Source organism: Puma concolor, chromosome E1 (genome assembly GCF_028749965.1).
Source record: "Puma concolor isolate L17-30 chromosome E1, mPumCon1.1.hap2, whole genome shotgun sequence".
In the NCBI taxonomy this organism is placed as follows: domain Eukaryota; kingdom Metazoa; phylum Chordata; class Mammalia; order Carnivora; family Felidae; genus Puma; species Puma concolor.
In genome coordinates this window covers 45,735,540-45,761,601 of record NC_141680.1, presented here as the reverse complement: position 1 = coordinate 45,761,601, position 26,062 = coordinate 45,735,540, and the positions used below count along the sequence as shown (strand labels likewise).

At 40.4% G+C, this 26,062-nt stretch overlaps 2 protein-coding genes across 2 annotated transcripts in view; both read right to left on the bottom strand.

Moving 5' to 3' along the window:
• The window catches only part of LOC147574438 (EF-hand calcium-binding domain-containing protein 13-like), a 153,028-nt gene extending 131,811 nt beyond the window's left edge, over positions 1-21,217 (bottom strand). The window contains 4 exon segments of the mRNA XM_086686450.1: positions 1,588-1,702; positions 14,041-14,127; positions 18,534-18,678; positions 21,031-21,217. Coding sequence (XP_086542576.1) covers positions 1,588-1,702; positions 14,041-14,127; positions 18,534-18,678; positions 21,031-21,217 — 534 coding nt within the window.
• Positions 1-26,062, bottom strand: part of LOC147574432 (uncharacterized) — a 299,824-nt gene that overhangs the window by 150,792 nt on the left and 122,970 nt on the right. The gene's annotated exons all lie outside the window — the stretch shown is intronic.

Sequence of the window (26,062 nt, the reverse complement as noted above, 5' to 3'; positions counted from 1 at the left end):
AAGTTAATGAGTAAGAAGCAGACAAAGCAATAAACAGAAGACTTAGATCCCCCAGGGACTTTATATTATCTTTATCAGGTATCAGTCTTGAAACAACTAAAGAACATGACCAAAAAACATGACATAAGGCAGATTATAAGAAGAACCAAATGGGGGTGCCAGGGTGGCTCAGTCGGTTGAGCGTCTGACTTCGGCTCGGGTCATGATCTGGCGGTTTGTGAGTTCAAGCCCCGCGTCAGGCTCTGTGCTCAAAGCTCAGAGCCTGGAGCCTGCTTCAGATTCTGTGTCTCCCTCTCTCTCTGCCTCTCCCCTGCTCATGCTCTGTCTCTCTCTGTCTCTCAAAAATAAATAAATGTTAAAAAAAATTCTTTTTAGAAAGAAGAACCAGGGGCGCCTGGGTGGCTCGGTCGGCTGAGCGTCCGACTTCGGCTCAGGTCATGATCTCGCGGTCCGTGAGTTCCAGCCCCGCATCGGGCCCTGTGCTGACAACTCAGAGCCTGGATCCTGTTTCAGATTCTGTGCCTCCCTCTCTCTCTGACCCTCCCCCGTTCGTGCTCTGTCTTGCTCTGTCTCAAAAATAAATAAACGTTAAAAAAATTTTTTTTAATTGAAAAAAAAGAAGAACCAAATAAAGTTTCTAGAGGTAAAAAATATAGGCACTGAAATTAAATTCTCAATAGACAGTTTAAACTAGAGATTAGATTCAGCTGGAGAAAGATAAACTAGAAAGCAGATGGGAGAAATTACCCAGATGAGATAGACAGTATATCTAAGTACATCATATAGTGAATGAGGCAGGCTGAATGGTGGCCCCAAAAAGATATGTCCATATCCTACTCCTTGGAACCTGTATATGTGACTTTATTTGGATAAAAGGTCTGTGGAGAGGGAACAAAGTTAAGGATCTCAAGATGAGATATACAATGAAGTGTTTATAAAAATGGAAGGAGACTTGAGATATAAACACAGGGGAGAAGACCATATACAGAGCAAGATGGGGGCCAAGATTAAAGTTATGCTGCCACAGCCAAGGAATGCTCAGGGTCACTGTTACAACAGCAGAAGTGTTAACAGAGAGCAAAGTAATAAAAATAAAGATCTAATGGAGAAGGAAGGGGAAAATGTCATATTCTTCTGAATGGGTTCCTTGTTACATTTTTTGTAAAAAAAAAAAAAAAAAAAAAGGAGGAGGAGGAGGAGGAGGAAGAAGAAAAAGAAGAAAAAGAGGAGGAACAGGGGAAGGAAGAGAAAGAAGAAATATTTAAGATTGTGACATTTCAGGGGTACCTAGGTGGCTCAGTAGGTTAAGTGTCTGCACGAATTTCAGTTAAGGTCATGATCTCATGGTCATGAGATCAAGTCCATGTCAGGCTCTATGCTGGGTGTGGAGCCTGCTTAGGATTCTCTCTCTCCCTTTTCCTCTGCCCCTCTGCCCCTTTCCCCTGCTCGCACTCTCTCTCTTCTCTCAAAAAAAAAAAAAAATGATTTTGATTGATGTGACATTTCAATACTTGGACTAAAATGTGATGGAATGTTTGAAAGCTAAAAACAACGCTCAAAAGTAAAATATTTTCAGATCATAAGTACCTCAGTTCTTTCAGTATGCAACTGTACTTGTAAACTTTTCTTTCTTCTGAACTTTTTCTCTCCTGAAAAATCGGAGGATTTCTCTTCTCCACAGAGGAATATTGATGTTTCATACCTAAATTGCACAGAAAATTGGAATAATTCCTGAGTTGCTTTTTTTCTTACTTTTTCTTTTTTTCATCTCTTATCTATAGAAAATCTCAAGCATATACAAAAGTAGACAGACTAATGCGATGATTGGGGCGACTGGGTGGCTCAGTCGGTTAAGTGTCTGACTTTGGTTCAGATCATGATCTCATGGTTCATGGGCTGGAGCCCCGCATTGGACTCTGTGCTGACAGCTCAGGGTCTGGAGCCTGCTTCAGATTCTGTGTCTCCCTCTCTCTCTGTCCCTCCCCCACTCATGCTCTGTCTCTGGCTCTCAAAAATAAATAGACGTTAAAAAGAATAATGTGACAAGCTTCCCATGTACCCATCACCCAGCTTCAATAATAGCCAATCCTATTTCAGCTATATCCCTACTCCCGTTTCTTATTATTTTGAAGCAAATTCCAACATCATATTATTTCATGAGTGAAAATTTTAATATTAATTTCTACAAGGTGTTTTTTCTTTTATTTTTGAAAAAAAATTTTTAATGTTTATTTTTGAGAGAGGCAGAGCACAAGCAGAGGAGGGGCAGAGAGAGAGAGAGAGAGAGAGAAAGAGAGACAGAATCCGAAGCAGGCCCCAGGCTCCCAACGCAGGGCTCGAACTCACAAACTGCGAGATCATGACCTGAGCAGAAGTCAGACGCTTAACTGACTAAGCCACCCAGGTGCCCCAAGGTGTTTTTTCTTTTAAAAAAAAACACACTTAAAACACAATTATGACACCCTAAAAGTTAACAATAATTTCTTAGTATCATCAAACATGATCAGTGTTCAAATTTCCAATTGTTTCGTAAATGTCAAAATTTATTAACACGCTGCATCAGGATTCAGGAAGGTCACCATTACAGTTTGTTGATTGATGTGTCTTATTTAGATCTCTTTTTTACCTATAGGCTCTTTTTCCATGTCTTTTATCATCCTCATTATCACTATTGCCAGGCAATTTGTCCTATAGATTTTCCACAGTCTGGATTTTGCTAATTATATCACCATGGTTGTAGAATTTTAAAGACTTGATCAGATTAACTTCAACAGATTAAGGGTTGAACCACTAAATTGTACACCTAAAACCAATATTATACTATATGTTAACTGGAATTCAAATTAAAACTTAAAAAAGATAGCCAGGTGATTTTAACGTGTAGATAAATTTGATAGTCGCTATGCAAACAACCACAGGCTTGTTCCTATTCAGAACTCCCATCAATTGGTCTATAACTCAGTATTTTATAAGAAATACCTTATTCTTCCTTATAAAGGAACTAAAAGCAAAACTAAAAGCTCTTTAGCAGAAGTGGCTCCTTCTTTTTAGAGTAACCTGCTATACAAGGGCTACTTAAGTAATACGAAGGACAATGAATGGATTGAATCTATAACATCTTCAGATGAATTTGGCCCCAAGCAAAATTGTGATATAGAGGTAATTTTTATCATGCACCTACCTCACTGCCCTTCCTTAGCAGGTACCTTGCCCTTTTGACTCTCTATCCCTTTAAGTCCAATCCCATGAATTCCTGCCCTCGGAGCGCCATTACCTTGCTCTTAGCCCCCCTGAATCTGCCCTATTATTAGTCTCCTCTGCAGTCCTCCACTCACACAGGGAATGACTTTAACTCTTTTGATTATGACCCAGAGTATAAAATACATTTCTATTGAGATGTAGTACACGTATACAAAGAGAGAGAACTGAAGTAAGTTCGCAAAGTAATACTTATTATGTGAAAAACACTCTAGTGTCTTCAATACTATTCGAATTTCTTTTTAAACAAAATACCAGTTAGTGACCTCCTAAGTTGATTTTATAACACACAAGTGAGTCATAATCTAGAATCTACTGCTACTTTATATCACCCATCCTCTACCCATATATCTCCATTGAGATCTTCATATTTCTGGAACAATTATGATTTCCACATTACTACATGATTTTTCAAATCCTTTATTATTTTTCTAAAGTATAAGTGTGTTTATGTTATGAGCTGCCTCAAACATTTTACAGAATTGGGATGACTTACTATAAATAATGAATAAGTGAAAACATTTGTTCTGTACCCTATTCTTCTAGGGCATTGTGTCTCCCAGGTAACCTAGTTTTACAGTGCTAATGAAAGAATGTAAAGGAACACTTCCACCATCTCCCATTCCTTCCTAGGTGACAAGTTTTATTGCGATGTTCTAGAAATAATTATTTTGCCTTTTGTCACTGAACATAAAGGAATAGTGGGATTCTCCATGAGATTATCACCAGATTTGTCAGCAGCAACCTTGCAGGCCAGAAGGCAGTGGTATGGTATATTTAAAATCCTGGGGGCAAAAAATACCAAAAACAAAAACCTGCCAACCAAGAGTACTCTACCCCCCAAAGCTGTCCTACAGAACTGAAAGACAGATAGTTTCCCAGACAAAAAAAAAAAAAAAAAGGCTAAAGGAGTTCATCACACTAGATAGACTGACCTTATAAGAAATGTTAAAGTGGGGGTGCCGGGATGGCTCAGTCGGTTGAACGTCCACCTTCAGCTCAGGTCACGATCGCATAGCTCGTGAATTCGAGCCCCACGTCAGGTTCTGTGCTCAAAGCTCAGAGCCTGGAGCCTGTTTTAGATTCTGTGTCTCCCTCTCTCTCTGCCCTTCCCTTGCTCACACTGTCTGTCTCTCTCTCTCTCTCTCTCTCTCTCTCTCTCTCAAAAATAATAAATAAACATTAAAAAAGAAAAAAGAAATGTTAAAGGGAGTTCTTCAAGCTAAAATGAAAGGATGCTAATTAGTAACATGAAAACAAATGAAAGTGTAAATCTCACTGGTAGAGGTAAACATATAGTTAAATTCGGAATACTGACATCTTGTAATGGTGGAAGGTAAATCACATATAACTCACATATAGGTTAAAAGATAAATGTATTAAAACAACTATAACAACAATAATCTGTTAATGGATACACAAATATAAAAAGACGTAAGTGGTGACATCAAAAACAAAATGAGAGTGAGGTGTAAAAATGCTGAACTTTTGTATACATTTGAAGTTAAGTTGTTACCAGTTTAAAATAGGCTTATAAGATGTTTTATATAAGCCTTATGGTAACCACAAAGCAAAAACCTACAGTAAATATACAAAAGATAAAAAGAAAGGAATCAAAGTATATCACTAGAAGGGCACCTGGCTGGCTCAGTCAGTGGAACATGTGACTCTTGATCTCGAGGTTGTAAGTTTGAGCCCCACATTGGTTGTAAAGATTACTTAAAAGTTAAAAAATATAATTTTAAGTATATCACTAGGGAAAATCATCAAATCACAAAGGGAGAGAGTAAGAGGAAGAAAGGAACAAAGAAAACAAGCAACCAAGCCAGAAAACAAGCAACAAAATGGCAATAGTAAATCCATACCTATCAATAATCACCTTCAATGTAAATGGACTAAATTCTCCAATCAAAAGACAGAGTGGCTGAATAGATTAAAAGAAAAAAAAAAAAAAAAAAAAAAAGACCCAAATATCTGCTGCCTCCTAGAGACTCCCTGCAGCTTTAAGGACACTTATAGACTGAAAGTGAAGGGATGGAAAAAGATATTCCATGAAAATGGAAACCAAAAGAGGGCAAATCTAGCTATATTCATATTAGACAAAATAAATTTCAATAAATATTTTTTGTTTTTTTAATTTTTTTAATGTTTGTTTATTTTTGAGAGAGAGAGAGAGACACAGAGAGTGAGCGGGGGAGGGGCAGAGACAGAGGGAGACACTGAATCCAAAGCAGGCTCCAGGCTCTGAGCTGTCAGCACAGAGAGCAACACGGGGCTCAAACCCATGAACCATGGGATCACGGCCTGAGCGAACGTCAGTCACTTAACCAACTGAGCCACCCAGGCACCCCTCAATACGTGTTTTTTTTTTAATGTTTATTTTTGAGAGAGAGAGAGAGAGCATGATTGAGGGAGGGGCAGAGAGAGAGAGGGAGACACAGAATCTGAATCTGAGCTGTCAGCACAGAACCCCATGAGGAGCTCCAATTCACGAACCGTGAGATAATGACCTGAGCTGTAGTCGGACGCTCAACCGACTGAGCCACTCATGTGCCCCTCAATGTATGTTCTTAAGCCAAAAATTATAACAAGAGACAAACAAGAATCATTACATAATGATAAAGGGGTGAATTAATCAAGAGGATATAGCAACTGCAGTGTTTATGTATCCAATATTAGAGCATCTAAACATATAAAACAAATACTAACAGATCTGACGGGAGAAATAGACAGCAATGCAGCAATAGTAAGGGACACTTAAATACCCCACTTTCAACAGTAGATAGACTAACTAGAGAAAAATGAAGGAGAACACTGAACTTCAACTATACTGGAAACCAAATGGACCTAACAGACATATAGAGAGCATTCTATCCAACAGCAGCAGCATATACATTCTCTCAAGCACACAGGCAACATTCTCCAGGATAGATAATTTGTTAGGCCACAAAACACGTCTTTAAAATCTTAAGAAGACTGAAATCATATCAAACATCTTCTGTGACCACAAAGGTATAAAACAAGAAATCAATTACAAGAAAAAAACCTGAAAAAAATCACATATGTAGCGATTAAACACTATGTTCCTGAACAACCAATTGGTCAAAGAGAAAATCAAAAGGGAAATAAAAAATACCTGGAGACAAAGTAAATGAAAACACAATATACCAAAACTGACTGGATGCAGCAAAAGCTGTTCTAAGAAAAATGTTTATAGAGATAAACACCTACATCAAGAAAAAAGAGGGGCACCTGGGTGGCTCAGTTGGTTGAGAGTCCGATCGGCTCAGGTCATGATCTCACATGACAGCTGATAGCACAGAGCCTGGAGCCTGCTTTGGATTCTGTGTCACCCTCTCTCTCTGCCCCTCCCCCACTCACACTCTGTCTCTGTGTCTCAAAAATGAATAAACGTTAAAAAATAAAACTTAAAAAAAAGAAAAAAGAAAGATCTCGAATAAACAACTTAATTTTATACCTCAAGGAACTGGAAGGAAAAAAGGAACTAAGCCCAAAGTTAATAGAAGGAAATAACCAAGCTCAGAAATATAGACTAAAAAGACAATAGAAAAGATAAAAGAAGCTAAGTTTGTCTTTTGAAAAAATAACCAAAACTGACAAATCTTACTAGACTAAGAAAAAAAGAAAAGTCTCAAAATCAGAAATAAAGAGGAGACATTCAACTGATAACAGAAATACTAAAGCTCATAAGAAATTACTATGAACAATTATATGCCAACAAATTAGATAACCTAAAAGAAATTTATAAATTTCTAGAAACATACAAGCCTGAATCATGAAGACATAGAAAATGGGAACAGACCAATTATTAGTAAGGAGATTGAATCAGTAATCAAAGACCTCCCCACAAAGTCCAAGATGGCTTCACTGGTGATTTCTACTAAACATTTAAGAATTAACACCAATCCTTCTCAAACTCTTCCCAAAAACTGAACAGGAGGGAACACTTCCAAACTTGTTTTATGAGGCCAACATTACAGGTAACAAAACCAGACAAGGACACTACAAGAAAAGAAATCTGCCGTCCAATATCCCTGATAAACATAGATGCAAAAATTCTCAACACAATATTTCAATAGTACATTATATTAGTACAATATTAGTACAATACAATACTAATACTAATTAGTACAATACTAATATTGTACAGTATTAGTACAATATACTAATATTTCAATTGTACATTAAGAGGATCATAGACCATGATCTAGTGGGATTTATTTCTGGAATTCAAGGATGGTTCAACATAGGCAAAACAGTAAATGTGACACCCCACATGTGATACCCCAAATGTGATAGGGAAAAACCCATTCTTCTTCTGTGTTTCTCCTTTACTCCTCCACGACTACCACACTCACAACACTTCTGACACCAGGTGTGTGAGGTATTCTTCCCCACCACCAAGCAATTCTCTGCCACACCAACTGGGTGTGGCACCAACTGGGTCCTACAATTTACCTCAATTCTAACACTATCTACTTGGATATACTGTCAGATTCCACAGGTTAAGGGATCTGTCCCACAAGGCTGCTCCCACCCCACTTATGCCAATCACAACTCCAGATTGTGACCTGTGCTTCGGACTCATCGCCTATAAATGAGAGGCTCCCAAAAGACTCTCCTTGGATTTGATTAATTTGCTACAAGAGCTCACAGAACTTAGAAAAATAGTTACATATGTTTACCAGTTTACTTTTTTAAATATGATAAAAGATACAGGTGAATAGCCAGATGAAGGGATACATAGGGCAATGTCTGGCAGGATCTTAGCACAGGAGCTTCTGTCCCCAGGGATTTGGGAGGACATCAGCCTCCTGGTATGTGGAGGTGTTTACCAACCTGGAAGGTCTCTGAACAGGCCTATACTATTGAGATTTTTATGGAGGCTTATTCATGTAGGTAGGATCAATTATTAATTCCATTTCCAGTCCCCTTCCCCTCTCTGGAGAACTTCTAGGTTGGTGAACACATCCACAGACTAGGAGGGTGACACACCCCAACCCCATGGGGACAGAAGCTCCTGTGCTTGGGACCCTCCCAAACCTCACCCAATGAATATCTTCATGGGACTATTCTTCTGTATACTCAGTCATGTCCTTTAATAAACTGCTGAACATAAATGTTTCCCTGAGTTCTGTGAGATGCTCTAGCAATTAATTAAACCTGAGTAGGGATCATGGGAACCTCTGATCTGTACCCAAGTCAAACAGATTACAAAATCAATAGACAAAAATCAGTTGTATTTCTATACACTAACAAGAAACTATCAGAAAGATAAATTAAGAAAACAATCCCATTTACAATAGCATCAAAAAACAAAATACTTAGAAACAGATTTAACCAAGGAGGTGAAAGATGAGTACACCGAAAACCATAAAACGTTAATGAAAAACACTGAAGAAGACACAAATAAATGGCAGGATGTTTTGTGTTTGTGGACTGGAAGAATTAATATTTTTTAAATGTCTTATACTACCCAAAGTGATTTATATATTAAATGCAATTCCTGTCCAAATTCCACTGGCATTTTTCGCACAGAAGTAGAATAAATAATCCTAAAATTTGTATAGAATCACAAGAGACCTCAAAGAGCTAAAGCAATTTTGAAAAGGAAATAGTAACACTTGTAGAACATAGTAAGCTCTTCGACACTGGACAATAATGTTTTGGATTTGACACAAAAAGCAAAGGCAACAAAAGCAAAATTAACAAGCGGGACTACATCAAACTAAAAAGTTTCTGGACAGCAAAGGAAACCATCAGCAAAATGAAAAGGGAATCTATACAATGGGAGAAAATATTTGCAAACCATATATCTGATGAGTTAATATTCAAATATACAAGGAATTCATACAACTCAATAACATAAATAATCCAATTTTAAAAGGACTTGAATAGACATTTTTCCAAAAAAAGACATACAAATGGCCGACAGGTACATGAAATGGCTCACAATCGCTCATCATCAGGGAAATGCAAATCAAAACCATAATGACGTATCGTCTCACACCTGTTAGAATAGCTGTTTTCAAGGAGACAAGAAACAAGTATTGGCAAGAATGTGGAGGAAAGGAAACACTTGTGCACTGCTGGTGGGCATGTAAATTGGTGCAGCCGCTATGGAAAATAATGTGGAGCTTCCTCAAAAAATTAAAAATATAACTACAATATGATACTGCAATTCCATTTCTGGCTATATATCTGAAGGCAATGAAAACACTCTCAAAGAGATATCTGCACTCCTAGATTCATCACAGCATTATTCACAACAGCCAAGGTATGGAAACAATATAAATGTCAATCAACAGATAAATGGCTAAAGATGTGTCATCACACACACACACACACACACACACACACACACACACACACAGGAATGCTACCCAGCCATGCAACATGGATGGACCTTGAGGGCATCATGTGAAGTAAAAATAGGTCAGACATAGAAAGGCAAATACTGGATGATCTTATATATATGTGGACTCTAAAAAAGCCAAATTCATAGAAACAGAGAGTAGAAGGGTGGTTTCCGGGGATGGAGGTGGGGGAAATAAGAAAAGGGAGAGGCTGGTAAAGGGTAGAAACTTTCAGTTAAAAGATAAATAAGGTCTGTAGGCCTAGTGTATAACATTATGGCTATAGTTGATAACACTACATTGCACAATGGAAATTTGCTAAGAGAGTAGAACCTAAGTGTTCTCACCAACATAGTTAAGTAAATAAGGTAAATATGTGAAATGAGTAAAAGGTGGTAATCATTTCACAATGTAAACATATATCAAATCTTCACATTATAGACTTAAATACATTATTTTGTCAAAAAAGACATTGGGGCGCCTGGGTGGCGCAGTCGGTTAAGCGTCCGACTTCAGCCAGGTCACGATCTCGCGGTCCGTGAGTTCAAGCCCCGCGTCGGGCTCTGGGCTGATGGCTCAGAGCCTGGAGCCTGTTTCCGATTCTGTGTCTCCCTCTCTCTCTCTGCCCCTCCCCCGTTCATGCTCTGTTTCTCTCTGTCCCAAAAATAAATAAACGTTGAAAAAAAAAATTAAAAAAATATATATATATGTACAAAGAACACTTAACAATAAGAAAAAGCACAACCCAACTTAAAAGTGGGCAAAAGATCTTAACAGACATCTTACCAAAGAAGACGTGCAGATGGCAAACAAGCAAAGGAAAAGATCATTTGCTCAACATCATGTCAATAGGAAAGTGCAAATTAAAACATCAAGATACCACTACACATCTGTTCAAGTGGCCAAATCCAAACTACTGACAAAACCAAATGCTGGCAAGGATGTGGAGCAAGAGGAACTCTTATTCATTGCTGGTGGGAATGCAAAATGGTACAACCACTTTGAAAGACAGTACTAAACATACTTATACCATATTTGGCAGCAATTACACCTTATTGGTATTTACCAAAGGAGTAGAAAACATATATCCACACAAAAACCTGCACACAGATGCTTAAAACAGCTTTCTTCTGAATTGCCAAAACTTGGGGAAAAAACAGTGCCCTTCAGCAGATGAATGGCAGTAGATTCAGTACAGGAACTGTGGTACGTCTAGAAAATGGAATACTATCTGGCACTAAAAAGAAAGGAACTATCAAGCCATGAAAAGACACGGAGGAAACTTAAATACGTATCGCTAAGTAAAATAAGCCCATCTGCAAAGGCTACATACTATATGATTCCAACTATACGACATTCTGAATAGGTTAACCTATGAAGACTACAGAGACCAGCGGTAGTCAGTGGTGGAGGGGAAAAACGAATAAGCAGAGCACAGAAGATATGTAGGGCAGTGAAACTATTCTATATACTATAATAATGGCTACATGTCACTATACGTTTGTCCAAACTCACAGAATGCACAATACTGAATCAACCCCAATGTAAAGTATGGACTTTGGGTGATAAAGATATGTCCGTGTAGGTTTATTGATTGTAACAAATGTACCACGGTGGTGTAGGATGTTGATAGTGGAGGAGGCTGCACATGTATAGAGGCAGGGAGTATATGGGAACTCCCCACTCAACTTTGCTGTGAATCTAAAACTGCTCTAAAAAATAAAAGTCTATCGAGAAAAAAAATAAAGCAGCTATATTGCTTCTAAACAGACACCTCCCCCTCCAAAAAAGGAACTAGAGCCTAGGAGCAACGAACATGTTTAGAAAAAGAGGAACGAAGTGAGAAATATACTCTTTTGAAATGTGGCTGTTTGCAGGTCATCTGGGTAGCTCAGTGGGTTAAGCATCCAGCTCTTGGTTTCAGCTTAGGACATGATCTCACAGTTCACGAATTCGAGCCCTGCATCGGGCTCCTTGCTGACAGCGCAGAGCCTGCTTGGGATTCTCTCTCTCTTTCTCTCTCTCTGCCCCTCCACTGTTCATCCTCACTTTCTCTCTCTCTCTCTCAAAAATAAATAAACTTAAAAAAAAAAAAAACACATGGCTGCTTGCTTAAAACAACTGGACTGCATCTAGCTGATCAAAGGTACATTAGTTTTTAACCCCTGAACAAATTACAAAAGGCAATGTATAAAGCAGATCACTAAGGGGGTTTAGAGAATCTCTATTTCTACACAAAATGTAAATTAAGGGAACTATTTCAGTGACTTTTAGGGTCTGCATACATTCATCTTACAACAGAGGCACACCTTTAACAACCTGCTTCAAAAAGGCAATCTGATTTGCTGCCCTAATATTTATTAGGGATGATGAAAAGTTTCCTAGAGATGTTGAGAAAAATGACTCAAAACAGAAACCAGGAAAATAAAAGGAGGAAGATCTAAACAGACAGAGAGGCACAAAAACCTGTTATCAAAGACCAGATGAACAGAAGCAGTCAAAGAGTGAACAGAAACTTTGATGATACAGAAAAGGAAGAAAATAATCTCTGAAATTCTGTGGTTAAAGGTGAACCGTCTGTGAAGTATAAACTACACAGCCTAAGACAAACTGGTATGATATATTAATACTGTTAATTCTTTTAACTTTTAAGAATCAGCTCTTCCAAATCAGCTCATGAGGATACAATCAACTAAGTATTAGGTATAAAAAAGTGGAACAGGTTAGTAGACATATCACACATCTTGGTACTTAGCAAGAAGCCTTGAAATTGTTTTTTTTTTTGTTTTTTTTTTTTTTTTGTTTTTTTTTTTCGGGGGTTGGGGGGCACCTGAGTGGCTCAGTTGGTTAAACATCTGACTTTTGTTTTTAATTTTTTTAATGTTTATTTATTTTTGAGAGAAAATGAGACACAGATGAGTGGGAGAATGGCAGAGAGAGAGGAAGACACAGAATCCAAAGCAGGCTCCAGACTCTGAGCTGTCAGCACATAGCCCGTTGTGGGGCTTGAACCCAAGAACCATGAGATCATGATCTGAACCAAAGATGGATGCTTAACCGACTGAGCTGCCCAGGTGCCCCTAACTTTTGATTTCAGCTCAGGTCATGATCTCACAGTTTGTGAGATCCAGCCTCACACCACACTGTCTGCTGACAGCACAGAGCCTGCTTGGGATCCTCTCTCTACTTTTCTCTGCCCCTCTCCCACTCATATTCTCTCTAGCGCACATGTGCTCTCTCTCAAAATAAATAAATAAACGTTAAAAAAATTTTTTTTTAATTTCTTTCGGATTACAGTGTAGGTACATGTCATATGGTAGCACCAGATCCATTGAAAGCATAAATTTAAAAGGTTAAGACTCTGAGTTGACAATGTTGAATTTTTCCTGAGCCTTGTGCTCCTGGAAAACAGTGAAGATTAAAGGAATCCCTTTACCCCTTTGTGTTCTGGAAAATGGCTTGCTGCAAGGAAAATCACCCTTCCCCCCCCCCCCCATAAGCTTTAGATAAAACTCACAGATGCCCCCCTTGTTTACCTATGACGAGGCCAAATACCTTCAAAATTCCTTTTCTTTGTTCTACGAATGATTAGCTAAACTGTTTTAACCCCACTGATTAATTAGAACAGAAGGATTATTAGCCAAACTGTGGTTAAGCTTTCCTCCTTCCTCCAGGCCCCTACAATATTCTCTGATCTGTTTATCTCATCATGCCACTCTTTCATCCCACTTCCCCAAATCCAGTTCCTAGCCTTGTTGACTCCTCTCCATGAAAGAAAAGCCATTTTTGCCTGGCCCTTGAGCTCCTTGAGGATCTTATGGTCACAGCCTTCCCTCTCCTATTTCAATAAATAGTCCCTTTCCTCCCTTGGAATAATCCTTTCAAATAAAGTCTCTCCTTACTAAGTCCGGGTTTGTTTTTTGTTTGACACAATACCGGCCAATGGATAAGAACATCCCCTGAATCACAGGGAAGAAGGCTAGAGACACTTGGTATCTTTTCGATTACCTTCTGGTTAGACTCCCACATCATTAATTATGTTACCTACAACCGTTTATGTAGGTTTAAATCCTTTATTCTCCCAAAAAATTATCCCAGTCCCCTACCCCGCAAAATACTCTCAACATACACCACAGACCTCTTGATATTGCTGGGATGAAAGTTCATTATATGCCCACTAAAAGAACTCAAAACTCACCTTAGGTATTAAAAGATCCTATAACTATATTGCTCTATGAATCTGCTTACTGATTATGGGTGTGAGATAAACATAAACTAATTTTTTAATGTAAACTATTTTTAAAGAAGAAGAAGAAGAAGAAGAAGAAGAAGAAGAAGAAGAAGCAGCCGCCGCCTTTAGAAACTGTTTTAGAAAAAAATACCTGGCAGAATAAAGGTACTTTACTTTCCATTTTTCAGTTTAGAGGTAAGTGCGGCCCTTGAGGACTCAAAGGTCTTGATGAACAAGTATGAATGAGCACAAAAGGATTTCCTGCCAAAAAAAAAAAAAAAAGATAAGAAAAAAATCATATGTCTGCTTAAGAGACTTAATTACACTTACCTACCTGGTTATCCCTGTAATGTAACACAGTATGATACCAAATAGATATTCCGCAAGCCATATATGTGTACAAAAACTAGAAAAAGCAGTTAGCAGATTCTAATTCACAGATCACACCGTCCCTTAATTTTACCTTTTGTGGTATAAGAAGTAGAGAAATCCAAAACAAATGACATAAAAGGCAGAGAAATCCAGTTATATTTATTTATTCAAATAAACCCAGAGAAACAGAACTACTAACATAGCAGCAATTCCCAATGTTATTAAATGCTTACTATATACTAGACATTACGATGAACACTTTAACATTATTTCATTTATTCCTTACAGATATTTTTTAAGGAATTATCATTATCTTTATTTTACAGATGAGGAAAATAAAGACTCAGATCAAGTTGTCCAAGATTAAACCACCAACAAATAGCAGAGTCAGAATCTGAAGTCAGACAGCCTAACTCAAGAGCCGTGGTCTTCAGCACCCTATAGCATCGCCTCTCAAAAAAATACTATTGTAAACAAAAGATGCCTCAGCCTGTTTTAAATCAAAGACTTCCACATCACATACCAACCAATTTTCAAAATTCCTCGCATTTTCACAGGTTTTTTTTACTTCTATCTGAGTTACAGTGGATGTGCTATTTATTACATTGCTAGTTATATTACATTGTTACAATGATCAGGGTCATTTTCATACCATGAAGTTTAACTGCAAGTATTAATATTCTTAACAGAGATAGTACTTTAAAATCACTTACTTCTGAAATGTTATACTAATTACTGCTGAATGTGGTATGTCCAACATTCCTGGAATTCAAACCATGTTAAAAATCCAATGAAACCATGTGACAAATAGCCATCTCAGAAGACATTAGCTGGCTATGCAGATTTCCCCAGCAACCCACTCGATGTTACCTCTTCGAGGTCTTCTCTAATGAGCTCAATCTTTACTCAGCAACTAGTTGGTATAGTATGGTCTCCACCATTGTAACTGTCTTCATTACTCAACTGGCATTAATCATTTGCCTTATATTTTTATTTGCCACATGTACATCTCCTATATCAACTATAACCTAAATTTCATGGATGGACTGAAACGAATGGATTGGTATCTTAACATTCTTTGAACTATTTCTCACAATAACAAGCACAATGCTATATGTATAAAAGGAAGGAAAGAAAGAAGGAGGGGGGAAGAGAGGGAGGAGAGAGAAGGAAGGAAAGGAAAGGAAAGGAAAGGAAAGGAAAGGAAAGGAAAGGAAAGGAAAGGAAAGGAAAGGAAAGGAAAGGAGGCACGTCTTCCTTATGGAGATTACTCACCAACAGCTTCTTAAGTTATCAAAGTACCTAATTAAGCACAGTGAGTTTTATTTAAATAAACCATGAAAGGAAGAATTGTTTCATAATTTTTGACCTATCAAAAAGTTGACTGGTTTTCATCTGCTGGATGAATCAAATACTACATAACCCTCTCCAAGCTAAGAGCAAAAATAGTACAGGAAGTCCCTTCCCCATAAATCTGACAAAAGATGTCTCGAGTCTTTCAATCCTATGATACATATATGAACTTGCAAGGACAAACCAAGAGAGATGAAGTTGTATTTCTCTTGTCCAATCTATCCGTTTGTCTCTCCATCCATGAATTCAACACATATATACTGCATGCTTACTATGTATTAGGCTCTCCTCCAGGCTGAAAACAGAGACAACAGGGATACAGCAGTGAAAAAATAGGAAAAAACAAATCCTGTTTATTTATCTGGCTCCTCATGGAGCTTACATCCTAGTCAAGGAGTATGTTATCTGTGATAAGTACTAAAAGGGAAAAAAATGTAAAGTACGGGGAAAAAGTGAAGTACGGTGTTAGGGAAGAGAAGCAGGGAACAGATAGGGTAGCCAAGAAAGACCTTACTTAGAGGGAGACTTGTGCATACAGATCTGAAGGCATGAAAGTAGGAAGCCAATGAATGTGTTAGGGGACAGCATTTCAGCCAGAGAAAAGCAAGTACATAGGCTCAGAAGGAAGAAGCAGCTTCATTGTTCAAGGAACAGTGGGAAAGCCCACAAAGCTGAAGCAGAAAAAGCAAAGTGAAAGAAGTGGGGATCAGAGGGGTCAAGGAAGGGGGGCAGAAATAGAGGGCCCTTAAATCATTGTAAAAACTTTGGCTTGTGCTCTGAGATGGGAAGCCATGAGACCGTTTTGAGAAGGGAGATGACATGATGTAAAGTCCTTTCTGAAAGGATCACTCTAGTCGTCACAAAGAGGATAACCAGGTGGGGCTAGATTCCTAAAAGCCAAGTGGAAAAAAGTACTCCAAAAGAAGAATGAGCAATTGCCTGGGTGGCTCAGTTGGTTAAGGGTCTGACTCTTGATTTCAGCTCAGGTCATGATCTCAAGGTTCATGAGGTCCAGCCCCTCATCAGGCTCTGCACTGTCAGTGCAGAGATTCTGTCAGTGCTTGGGATTCTCTCTTTCCCTCTCTCTCTGCCCCTACCCTGCTCGCTCTCTCTGTCTCTCAAAGTAAATTTCAAAAAAAAGAAGAATGAGTAATCAGCTGTGACAAATGCTGCCAACAGGTGAAGTGAGAGGAGTACTGAATGGCTGATTAGGTTTTCCAACATGGAGGACACCAACGACCCTAAGAGGAGCCATTTGGGTAGTATGGTAAGGAAATAATGTCCTTGGAGTGAGTTCAAGAGAGAACGGAGGAGAGAAAACAGAGACAAACAGAAGAGGACTCTTTCAAAGAGTATGCTTTAAAGGGGAAAAGAAATGAGGTAGTAGGTGAGGGGCAAAGGGGTTACGAGGGTTGAAGATGGGGGAAAATAAAGGCATGTTCATACGCTGATAAGAATAATCTAGTGGAGAAGCAAAAGTTGATCACACTGGAGGGGAGAATTACTGAAACAATATTCTCAAGTAGGATAAAGGAGATGAGATTTAGGGCACAAGGGCAGGGTCTGTCCTTAGCTGAGAATATACTTATAAGAATAGGAGACATGACAGAGTAATTGGGCTTAATTACATGAAGACCAAGTAAGCAGATGTGGTTGTAGAGGCTTGTGAAAATCATCTGATTGCTGTGAGTTTTCTTTTATTATTTAATATCTATATTATATATATAAACTTTTATTTTAAGATGGAAACCATCTGATTGCTGAGTTCTCTTTTATTATTTGATATATAGATAAGCGTTTATTATTTCGTATATATATATGCTTTTAAGTAGGCTCCACACCCAATGTGGGGCTTGAAACCACAACCCTGACATCAAGACTCATATGCTTTACTGACTGAGCCAGCCAGCTGCTCTCGATTGCTTTAGTTTTCTTAGTGAAACAGGAAGCAGCATAATCAACTGAGAACAAGGATGTGAGAGAAGATGCTAGAGGTTTGAGGATAGAGGTATTGTTATACAACAGTCATCGAGGAGAATGGAAGAATTAATAGCCCAGGGGTACCTGATAAAGTTGCTGGGCAGCCTCAAGGGTCCCTTGAGGAAAGGACAGTGAACTTAAAGTGAAACCAGGAAGCATGGTTGTGGTTTTTTTCTCTAGCTGTGTTCAATGCAGAGATCTAGATTTAATCTAAGATTATGACTTAGCCAAGAAAGGAAAATGAACTGAAAATGTGATAAGGAAACGGGGGGAAATGAAAGGGAATGGTTTTAATTATTGACCATGTAACAAACGGAGTAGGTGCGTGGGAAATAAGTATGAGAGACGGTGAGTGACATCTAAAAAAAAAAAAAAAAAAAAGGTAGACTGAAGATCCTGGTGGGGTCCAAGGATTATCAGAGTCAGAGTGAGCCTGAAAGACAGGAATGTGATGGTTGGAGAATGGCACACAGTATTCCCCCACCTTATGCGTGGAGACCTGTTCACAGACCCCCAGTGGAAGCCTCAAACTACAGAGTACCAAACCCAGTATATATTGTTTTTACCTAAACACAAATACCTACAATAAAGTTTAATTTCCAAATAAGGCACAGTAAGAAATTAGCAATAATTAATAAATTAATTGAGAATTAATTTTTCATACTGAGAATACGAAAAAGGGACAAGTGACTGAGGAAAGGTGAAATAATCGTAGGAAGACAGGAACTGAGAGATCAGAGTACTGGAAGGATCATCTACACGAATGCTAAAGTCACAAGAATCATGACAGGAGTACAGTTAGAGCCGCAGAAAGCCAGGAGCTGAAATTTAACTAAAGCAACAAGGAGTGGTAGTGGGTGGTATAATCTGATAATGCGAGGTGCAAAACTGAGCATTTTGAAAACGGAACGAAGAAATGTCTGGAAGCACCTATGAGAATCAAGAAGGGGTCATCTACTCACCCTCTAGTCCCGGTAGTACTAGGAGAGTGAGAGAGAAAACCACCACCACCAGCCATACCTATGTTCTGCCCACCACATTCCCAGATACGCAGTCTTTCCTCATTTTCCCTTACATCTTGGTGGTCGCTATCTGATTCATCAAAAACTCCCAAAAAGAAGGAAATTCAAAACCGTCTGATACATCACAAGTATTTTTTTAAGTATCGTGACTGATTCAGTCCCCATGTAGATCAAGCTGTCATATTATTATTAAAGGGTTTTCCATTCCTTGGCAGAATATAGAATTTTCAAAATTTTACAATTTAATACACACATTAAAATTAGGGGAGGAAGACATACAGATGGCCAACAGACACATGAAAAGATGCTCAACATCACTCATCATCAGGGAAATACAGATCAAAAGCACAATGAGATATCACATCACACCTGTCAGAATGGCTAAATTCAAAAACACAAGAAACAAATGTTAGTGAGGATATAGAGAAAAAGGAATCCTTGTGCACTGTTGGTGGGAATGCAAGTTGGTGCAGCCACTACGGAAAACAGTATGGAGGTTCCTTAAAAAGTTAAAAATAGAATTACCATATGATCCAGTATCAGACGATTGGATATTTACCCAAAGAATACAAAAACAGTAATTCAAAAAGATATATGGGGGTACCTGGGCGGCTCAGTCAGTTAAGCAACCAATTTGGTTCAGGTCACGGTCTCATGGTTTGTGGGTTCAAGCTCCACATTGATTGGTCTCTGTACTGACAGCTCAGACCCTGGAGCCTGCTTCAGATTCTGTGTCTCCCTTTCTCTCTGCCCCTCCCCTGCTTGCGCTCGGTCTCTCTCTCTCAAAAATAAACATTAAATTTTTTTTAAAAACTATATGCACCCCTATGTTTACTGCAGCATTATCTACAATAGCCAAATTTTGGAAGCAGCTCAAGTGTTAGCAGCCCATCTATCCATTGATAGATGGATGGATAAAGAGGTGGTATACACACACACACACACACACACACACACAGAGGAATATTACTCAGCCATAAAAAAGAATGAATAATCTTGCCATTTGCAACAGCACGGATGGAGCTAGACAGTATAATGCTAAGTGAAATGTGTCAGAAAAGACAAATACCACAAGATTTCACTCATATGTTAAGAAACAAAGGGAAAAAAAGGGACAAACCAAGAAACACTCTTAACTATAGAAAATAAACTAATGGTTACAAGAGGGGAGGTGGGTAGAGAATGGGTCAAATAGCTGAAGGGATTAAGAGTACACTTATCATGATGAGCACTAAGTAATGTATACAATTGCTGAATATTGTACACCTAAAACTAACACTTTATGTTAACTATATTGAAATTTAAATAAACAAACTTTAAAGGCCGTAAATGAAGTTGGGGAGGAGTGCTTATTGTTACATGAAATCATAGAATCCACAACAGAGCTAGGATGATTTCAGAAATCTTTCTGGTCAGGGGTGCCTGAGTGGCTCAGTGGGTTAAGCTTCTGACTTCAGCTCAGTTCATGATCTTATGGGGGGGGGGGGGGTTCGAGCCCCACATCGGGCTCTGTGCTGACAATTCAGAGTCTGGGGGCTGCTGCAGATTCTGTGTCTTCCTCTCTCTCTGCCCCTGCCCCACTTGTACTCTCTTTCTCTCAAAAATAAACAAACATTTTAAAAAAAGAAATCTTTCTGGTCTAATACCTTAATTATATATAAGGAAGCTGATACACAGAAAGATTGTGATTTGCTCACACAACGTACACAAAATAGTAGCAAAATTCAGGTCCCTGACTCCCAACTCCAGGGATACTTTCACTAAATTTACACTGCTGCTTAGTAAACCCAGAGGCACAGCTAGGCAGAAATATGGAGAATCTAACTTTGTTTTGTTTTCAGTGCTCTGATGTTTGCATTGCGCTTTCACAACTGCACTTTCTCACTTGCTGAGTTACCACCACCTCCTCATCTGCTTCCCTCCCATCACCCAAGGGCGACAGCCTTCTGCAAAGTACTTTCTACTCTTTCCATTTGGGTTCCCTTCCAAGCCGCCCCCTCACTTCCTCCCTCACTTCCCTTGCAGCGATGACCGCAAACGTCCATTAACAGCAACTGCAGACACCTCTTCACTGCACCCGTTGCCCTTAACGTTCACACACGACCGGCACCACCCCCAACTACCACCTTTAACAATACTGACTGAACTTCCACTTCATGGAAGAACCTGTGCTGTGGAACATTCCAACAGGCCCTGCTCGTTTAGCCTTCTGGCGAAGAAAGTGAGTAGACCTGTGAACACGTTAAACTACTCACCAGATGAAAACAAGTGCTCTACTAGTGGTTTGAGGGTTTGCTCAAGAAGCAGGGAAGCTTCCCAGCCACCATGACCTCCACCCTTCTAGAACCACCACCATTTCCGAGGCACCATCGGATCCAGCCGCGTCTGCCCCTTTAGTGCCCCGCCCGCCCAGTCACATCGCTGTCCCTTCTGGAACCTTCGTCCATCTCCGTAATTGTTCCACTTTGTCCCTCGCACCGGGTGGCACGCTCCTCGGCAAGTCTTGCCTCTCCACCTGTGTCCCCTCGGGGGGGGGGGGGGGGGGGGGCTCCCACCGTGAACCCCCTCGGGCTCCCAAGGGTGTCCCCCTCCTCCCGCCTCAAGGGCCGAGGCCCTAGCCCCATGGGATCCGAAGGTCCTAGCTGCAGGCCGCTCAGCCCCCGCCCCCCCCCCACCCCGCGTGGCCCGGCGCTCTCGCTGCGCCGCCTTCCCGGGATCCCACGCGACGAAGCCCCGCCCCCAGGTCACCTGACCGAGGCCGACGCTCCGCCCACTGAGCGGCCCGCGCTGGAAGAGTGCGGGACCCAGGGCACCGCCACCGCCACCGCCACCGCCTCCGCCACCGCGCAGGGGCTCCGGGGCAGCGGGGAGCGGCTGAGCTCGCCGCCGCCTCCGCGCCGACTGGACAGCGCTGCGGCCCCGCGGCTCCACCCCACCTCACAAGGGCCTGTGACCTCACCTGGCCCCGCCCGGCGGCCCAGACGCGAGCTCCTCCCCGCGCGCTGTCCTCCCGGCACCTGGATTTCGCCGTCCTTCCCGCACTCCCTACCCTTCCTGCAGCTCTCTTCCTTCCCTGGTGCAGTGCCCCGCCCCAGTCTGACATCTTTTCAGGCTTATCCTGTATCCATCCTTTGAAGACTTCCCGCCCTGCCTTCGAAAGCATTCCATCCTTCTTGGTTTCTACCGCTCTGTACCGGACAACAGCGCAGAGCTCTTTGTCCCGACACTTTGCTGAAATCGGTTCCAGGCTGCCCTTCAGAGGACTAACGCTTACTTTGGGAAGAGATGCTTTGTGTTTCTTCGAAGATCAATTTCTTGTGTGTGTGCATGCTGCAGATGAAATGTTACTGGTAAAAGACACAAAGCGATTTTTCACGGCTCGCCCCAAATATTATGTCGCTAAAACGTTGTACGAATCCAAGACAGTGAAATTGATCATTTTTAAGGTTTTTGCTACATTTACAGTCGTAAATGTTCTGTCAAGCGGAGAGCGTTTTGCAAATACTTTCCCCCTAAAGCTCATGATTTGAGGTGTAAAGGTAAATTTTCAAAAAGGTAAAATTCACAGTGATTGAGCCAACCTGAGCTCTCCGTTGTTAACATTGTGGTGAGCAGCGTGGACTTTAGAGCTGGATCTATGCAAATTCAATTATTGAGTCAATTATCCTAATTATTTACTGTATGCAGTGGGGCAAACTAAGCTCTCTAAGCCTCAGTTTTCTCATTCGTTCAGAATTGTGATAATTCAAAAATGTTTATGCAGTGCTCAAAAAATGTTAAAACATTTAATTACTTCAGAGATACTTGTGCCCGTTTATATCTCAAATCCTGTTGTGTAGGCATTCTTTAGTACTTTTAACATGTACGTGTTTTATGTCCCTCAACAGTCTGTAAGTAATGAGTGCTGAGACCATGTCCTTTATTTTTGTAAACACCCCACCCTCCATTCCCTACTTCCCCACCTACCCACACACACTGTTTACAGTCCACCTCTGTTAATGAGCTGAGCCCATTTGCCATCTATTCATAAGGCATCAACTTCTAACGTGTAACGATTATAATGGTTTCAGTCTGTCTGATCACCAGATTGTGGACGCTGCACAATCTTGAGCACTTGTAGTTTGTTAGTATTGAGTCTATTGATGAGTTAGTTACTGTATTAGTCAGTTTCAGAGACGCTCACCAAATAGCACCAAGAGTATAGTAGTTAGGATTAGATTCTTTCACCTAACAGAAAATCCCTAAATAACAGTGGCCTAAGCAAGATAGAATTTTATTTCTCACATTCGAGAGGTTCAGAGATGGTCACTCAAGGGTGAATATTGCTAACCATAGTTGCAAGGACACAGTCTTCTATTTTACTGCTCCACTGGCATTTATTCCAGTGGTGGCTTAAGGGAGATATCGCAGGCAAAAGACTCTCAAAAGATTTTAAGGTTATGCTTCTTGGATCCTCTCATTCAAATAATATGGCTTCTAAGAAGCTTAAGGCTTTTGTCCTTCTGCAGAAGCCCGAGGTAGCAAAAGATTTAACTCAAAGATATTTATGGGTAGGGCTTTTATTTTATGGGACTGAAACCCAATCAAGATTTGCAGGAGATTCATAATTTTTTTTAAAGAGTATTGTAATTGTCAGAAACACTGCCAGCTTGGGCTGAAGGAGTCAGAGCATGAAAAGGAAAGAGGTCTTTGGACCCTCAAGCTCTATAAGCAGGAAGCAGGCTGAGAAAACTATTTCCACGTGAATATATGCTACCTTTAATGGAATAAAGATGGCTTCAAGGGTAAAACCAAAAGCCTAGAAGATAGAATGAAAATCCATGGAGAATTATTCCCAGGCCTTTCATATGGAACTGCCAGCCTATACCCAAGTGACTTTCAGAACTGCTATGGACTGGGGGCTTCTGCAAACCTGTTTTCTGCCCCTTGAAACTGGAATGTCTCCCTATCTGTCCTGCCATTTTAATTGGTTGTTGCAGGAAGAGAGCGTATAGCTTTTTCCTTTAGTTCACAGGACTTCAGATTAAGAGGCACTATACTCAAGTGGCCAAATGTAAGGAACTATATCCAAGAAGACTCCTCTGCCCCAGGACCTATTTAGAGGACAAGACTCTGGACTTCGAGTGAATGCTATAATGAGATAAGACCGGGGGGTCCTTGGGAAGGGGGAGCACTTGTTGCAAGTGAGGGAACTATGAATAAGTAGTGACCAGAGGGTGGACTGTGGCAGTTTTGAACTATGTCCACAAGTTCTTTGGTGTATTAGTTTCTTGTTACTGTAACAACTTACCACAAACTTCAACAACAATTTATTACATTTCTGGAGGTCAGAAGTCCAAAATTGGCCTTACAAAGGCTGCATTTCTGGAGGCTCTAAAGGAAAATCTATTCCTTACCTTTTCCCGCTTCTAGAGGCCTCTGCATCCCTTGACTCGTGGCAACCTCACACTGACCTGTTTCCATCCTGACATTTCCTATTCTCACTCTGACCCCCTTATGATTGTGTTAAGGCTATCCACATAATCCATGAAATTTCCCTGTTTCTGCCCTTAATTACATCAGCAAAATTCTTTATTCCATGCCAGGTACCATATTCGCTGGTTCTGGGGATTAGAACATGGGTGCCTTTGGGAGAGGGGGATGGGCAGGGGCAACAATTTTATCTACCACGGTGCTCATACCTTCAAGAAGTGGCATCTAGGTTCACGAGTTCGAGCCCCGCGTCGGGCTCTGTGCTGACAGCTCAGAGCCTGGAGCCTGCTTCCGATTCTGTGTCTCCCTCTCTCTCTTTCTGCCCCTTCCCCACTCATACTCTGTCTCTGTCTCTCTCTCTCTCAAAGCGTAAACATTTAAAACAAGTTTTAAAAAAAGGTGGCATCTGTTCCACGCTTCTTGAATGTGGACTAGTTGTAGCGGGCTACTTAACGACGAATAGAGTATGGTGGAAATGCTGACGTGACACGTACAAAACTACGTCACAAGAGATACTGCAGCTTCCTCCTGGCTCGCTCTTGGCTTCCGCACTTAGGGAGAAGCCAGCTGACATGCCGCAAAAACTGCAAGATCGCGTTTGTGGTTTTAAGCTGCTAAATCGTGGGGTAACTTATTATGCAGCAATAGATAACTACCACAGTCCCTCAGGTCCCATCCTGATCCGTGAGGTCTGCTTAAGTTCTGGCTATTATCTCTAGAGTCGGCCTACCTGAAGAAGGAAGGGGAGAGGAGAGGCACGCTCCCTTCCTAAGTGGCTCGCGATGGAAGTGGTATGCACCCCTTCCATTCACATCTGTCTACAAGGTGGACAGGGCAGCCTAGCTGCACGAGAAGCTTGGAGACATAGTATCTATTCCAGGCAGCCATGTGTCCAACTGGAAATGAGGAGTTCTGACTTTATGTGAGAAGAGGAAAACACATATGGGGGCACAATCAGCAACCTCTGTCACAATGGGGGATTAGAAGGGTCAGGAGAAGCAAAGTGGAGCATAGATCCATTAACATTTTTCCTAACCGATCTCTTCATTGGCCACCGAATGATATTTACACACCCAGCACTCTGATCTCTCCAAAGAAATCATGCCAATTGTATGAGTCACAGGAAAACCCAACTAATAGAAAAAAAAAAAAAAACCCACAATGAATGGCGAGATTTTTTTTTCTTACAAAGCTGTTTTCAGGGACACTGATAAAGAACAACTTACTGTGGAGATTTTGCGTGAAGGCTGTTACATCTCCTAAATGTTGCTTTCTAAATGCTTCTATTCTGTGAGCATTCTCCCGTGTATTGTCAGAAAATACACAGCTGACGGAAAATGTCTTCTCTGTGCAAAAGTTTAGAGAGACAGCACTATGGCAGCAATCGCAAGGAACACAATCACGTTAACTGACCTATAATTTTCTTTTCACATGCTAACTCTTCTTGGATAGTCTCATTAAGTGGATTTTTAAAAAAATTTTTTAAGTTTATTTTTGTGAAAGAGACAGAGCAAGTGGGGGAGGGGCAGAGAGAGAGGGAGAGAGAGAGAGAATCCCAAGCAGGCTCTGCACCATCAGCACAGAGCCCAATGTGGGGCTCAAACTCACAAACCGTGAGATCATGACCTAAGCCAAAACCAAGAGTCGGACACTTAACCGACTGGGCCATCCAGGCGCCCCTTAAAATTGAACAATATAGATAACCCCAATCACAAGCATTTAAAACTGCCTGTGTGCTTTAGTCAAACTCCAAAATACCAGAAATAGATATTTCAAGAAATATGTTACAAAACCAAATAGAAATTATTTTTCAACAAGCATTAAATGGTTTTCTTGCACAGCATATGTTAGTTTCCTTACATCAGTGTGAAAAATGAATGCACTGTAATTCCAAGACAACTTGCTTGTAATTGATCCCAGTGGTCATTACATGGCTGTTACTATAGAGTTCAGACTACACAGGCCAAGAGCTAGGGGATTACAGATATGATTTGATA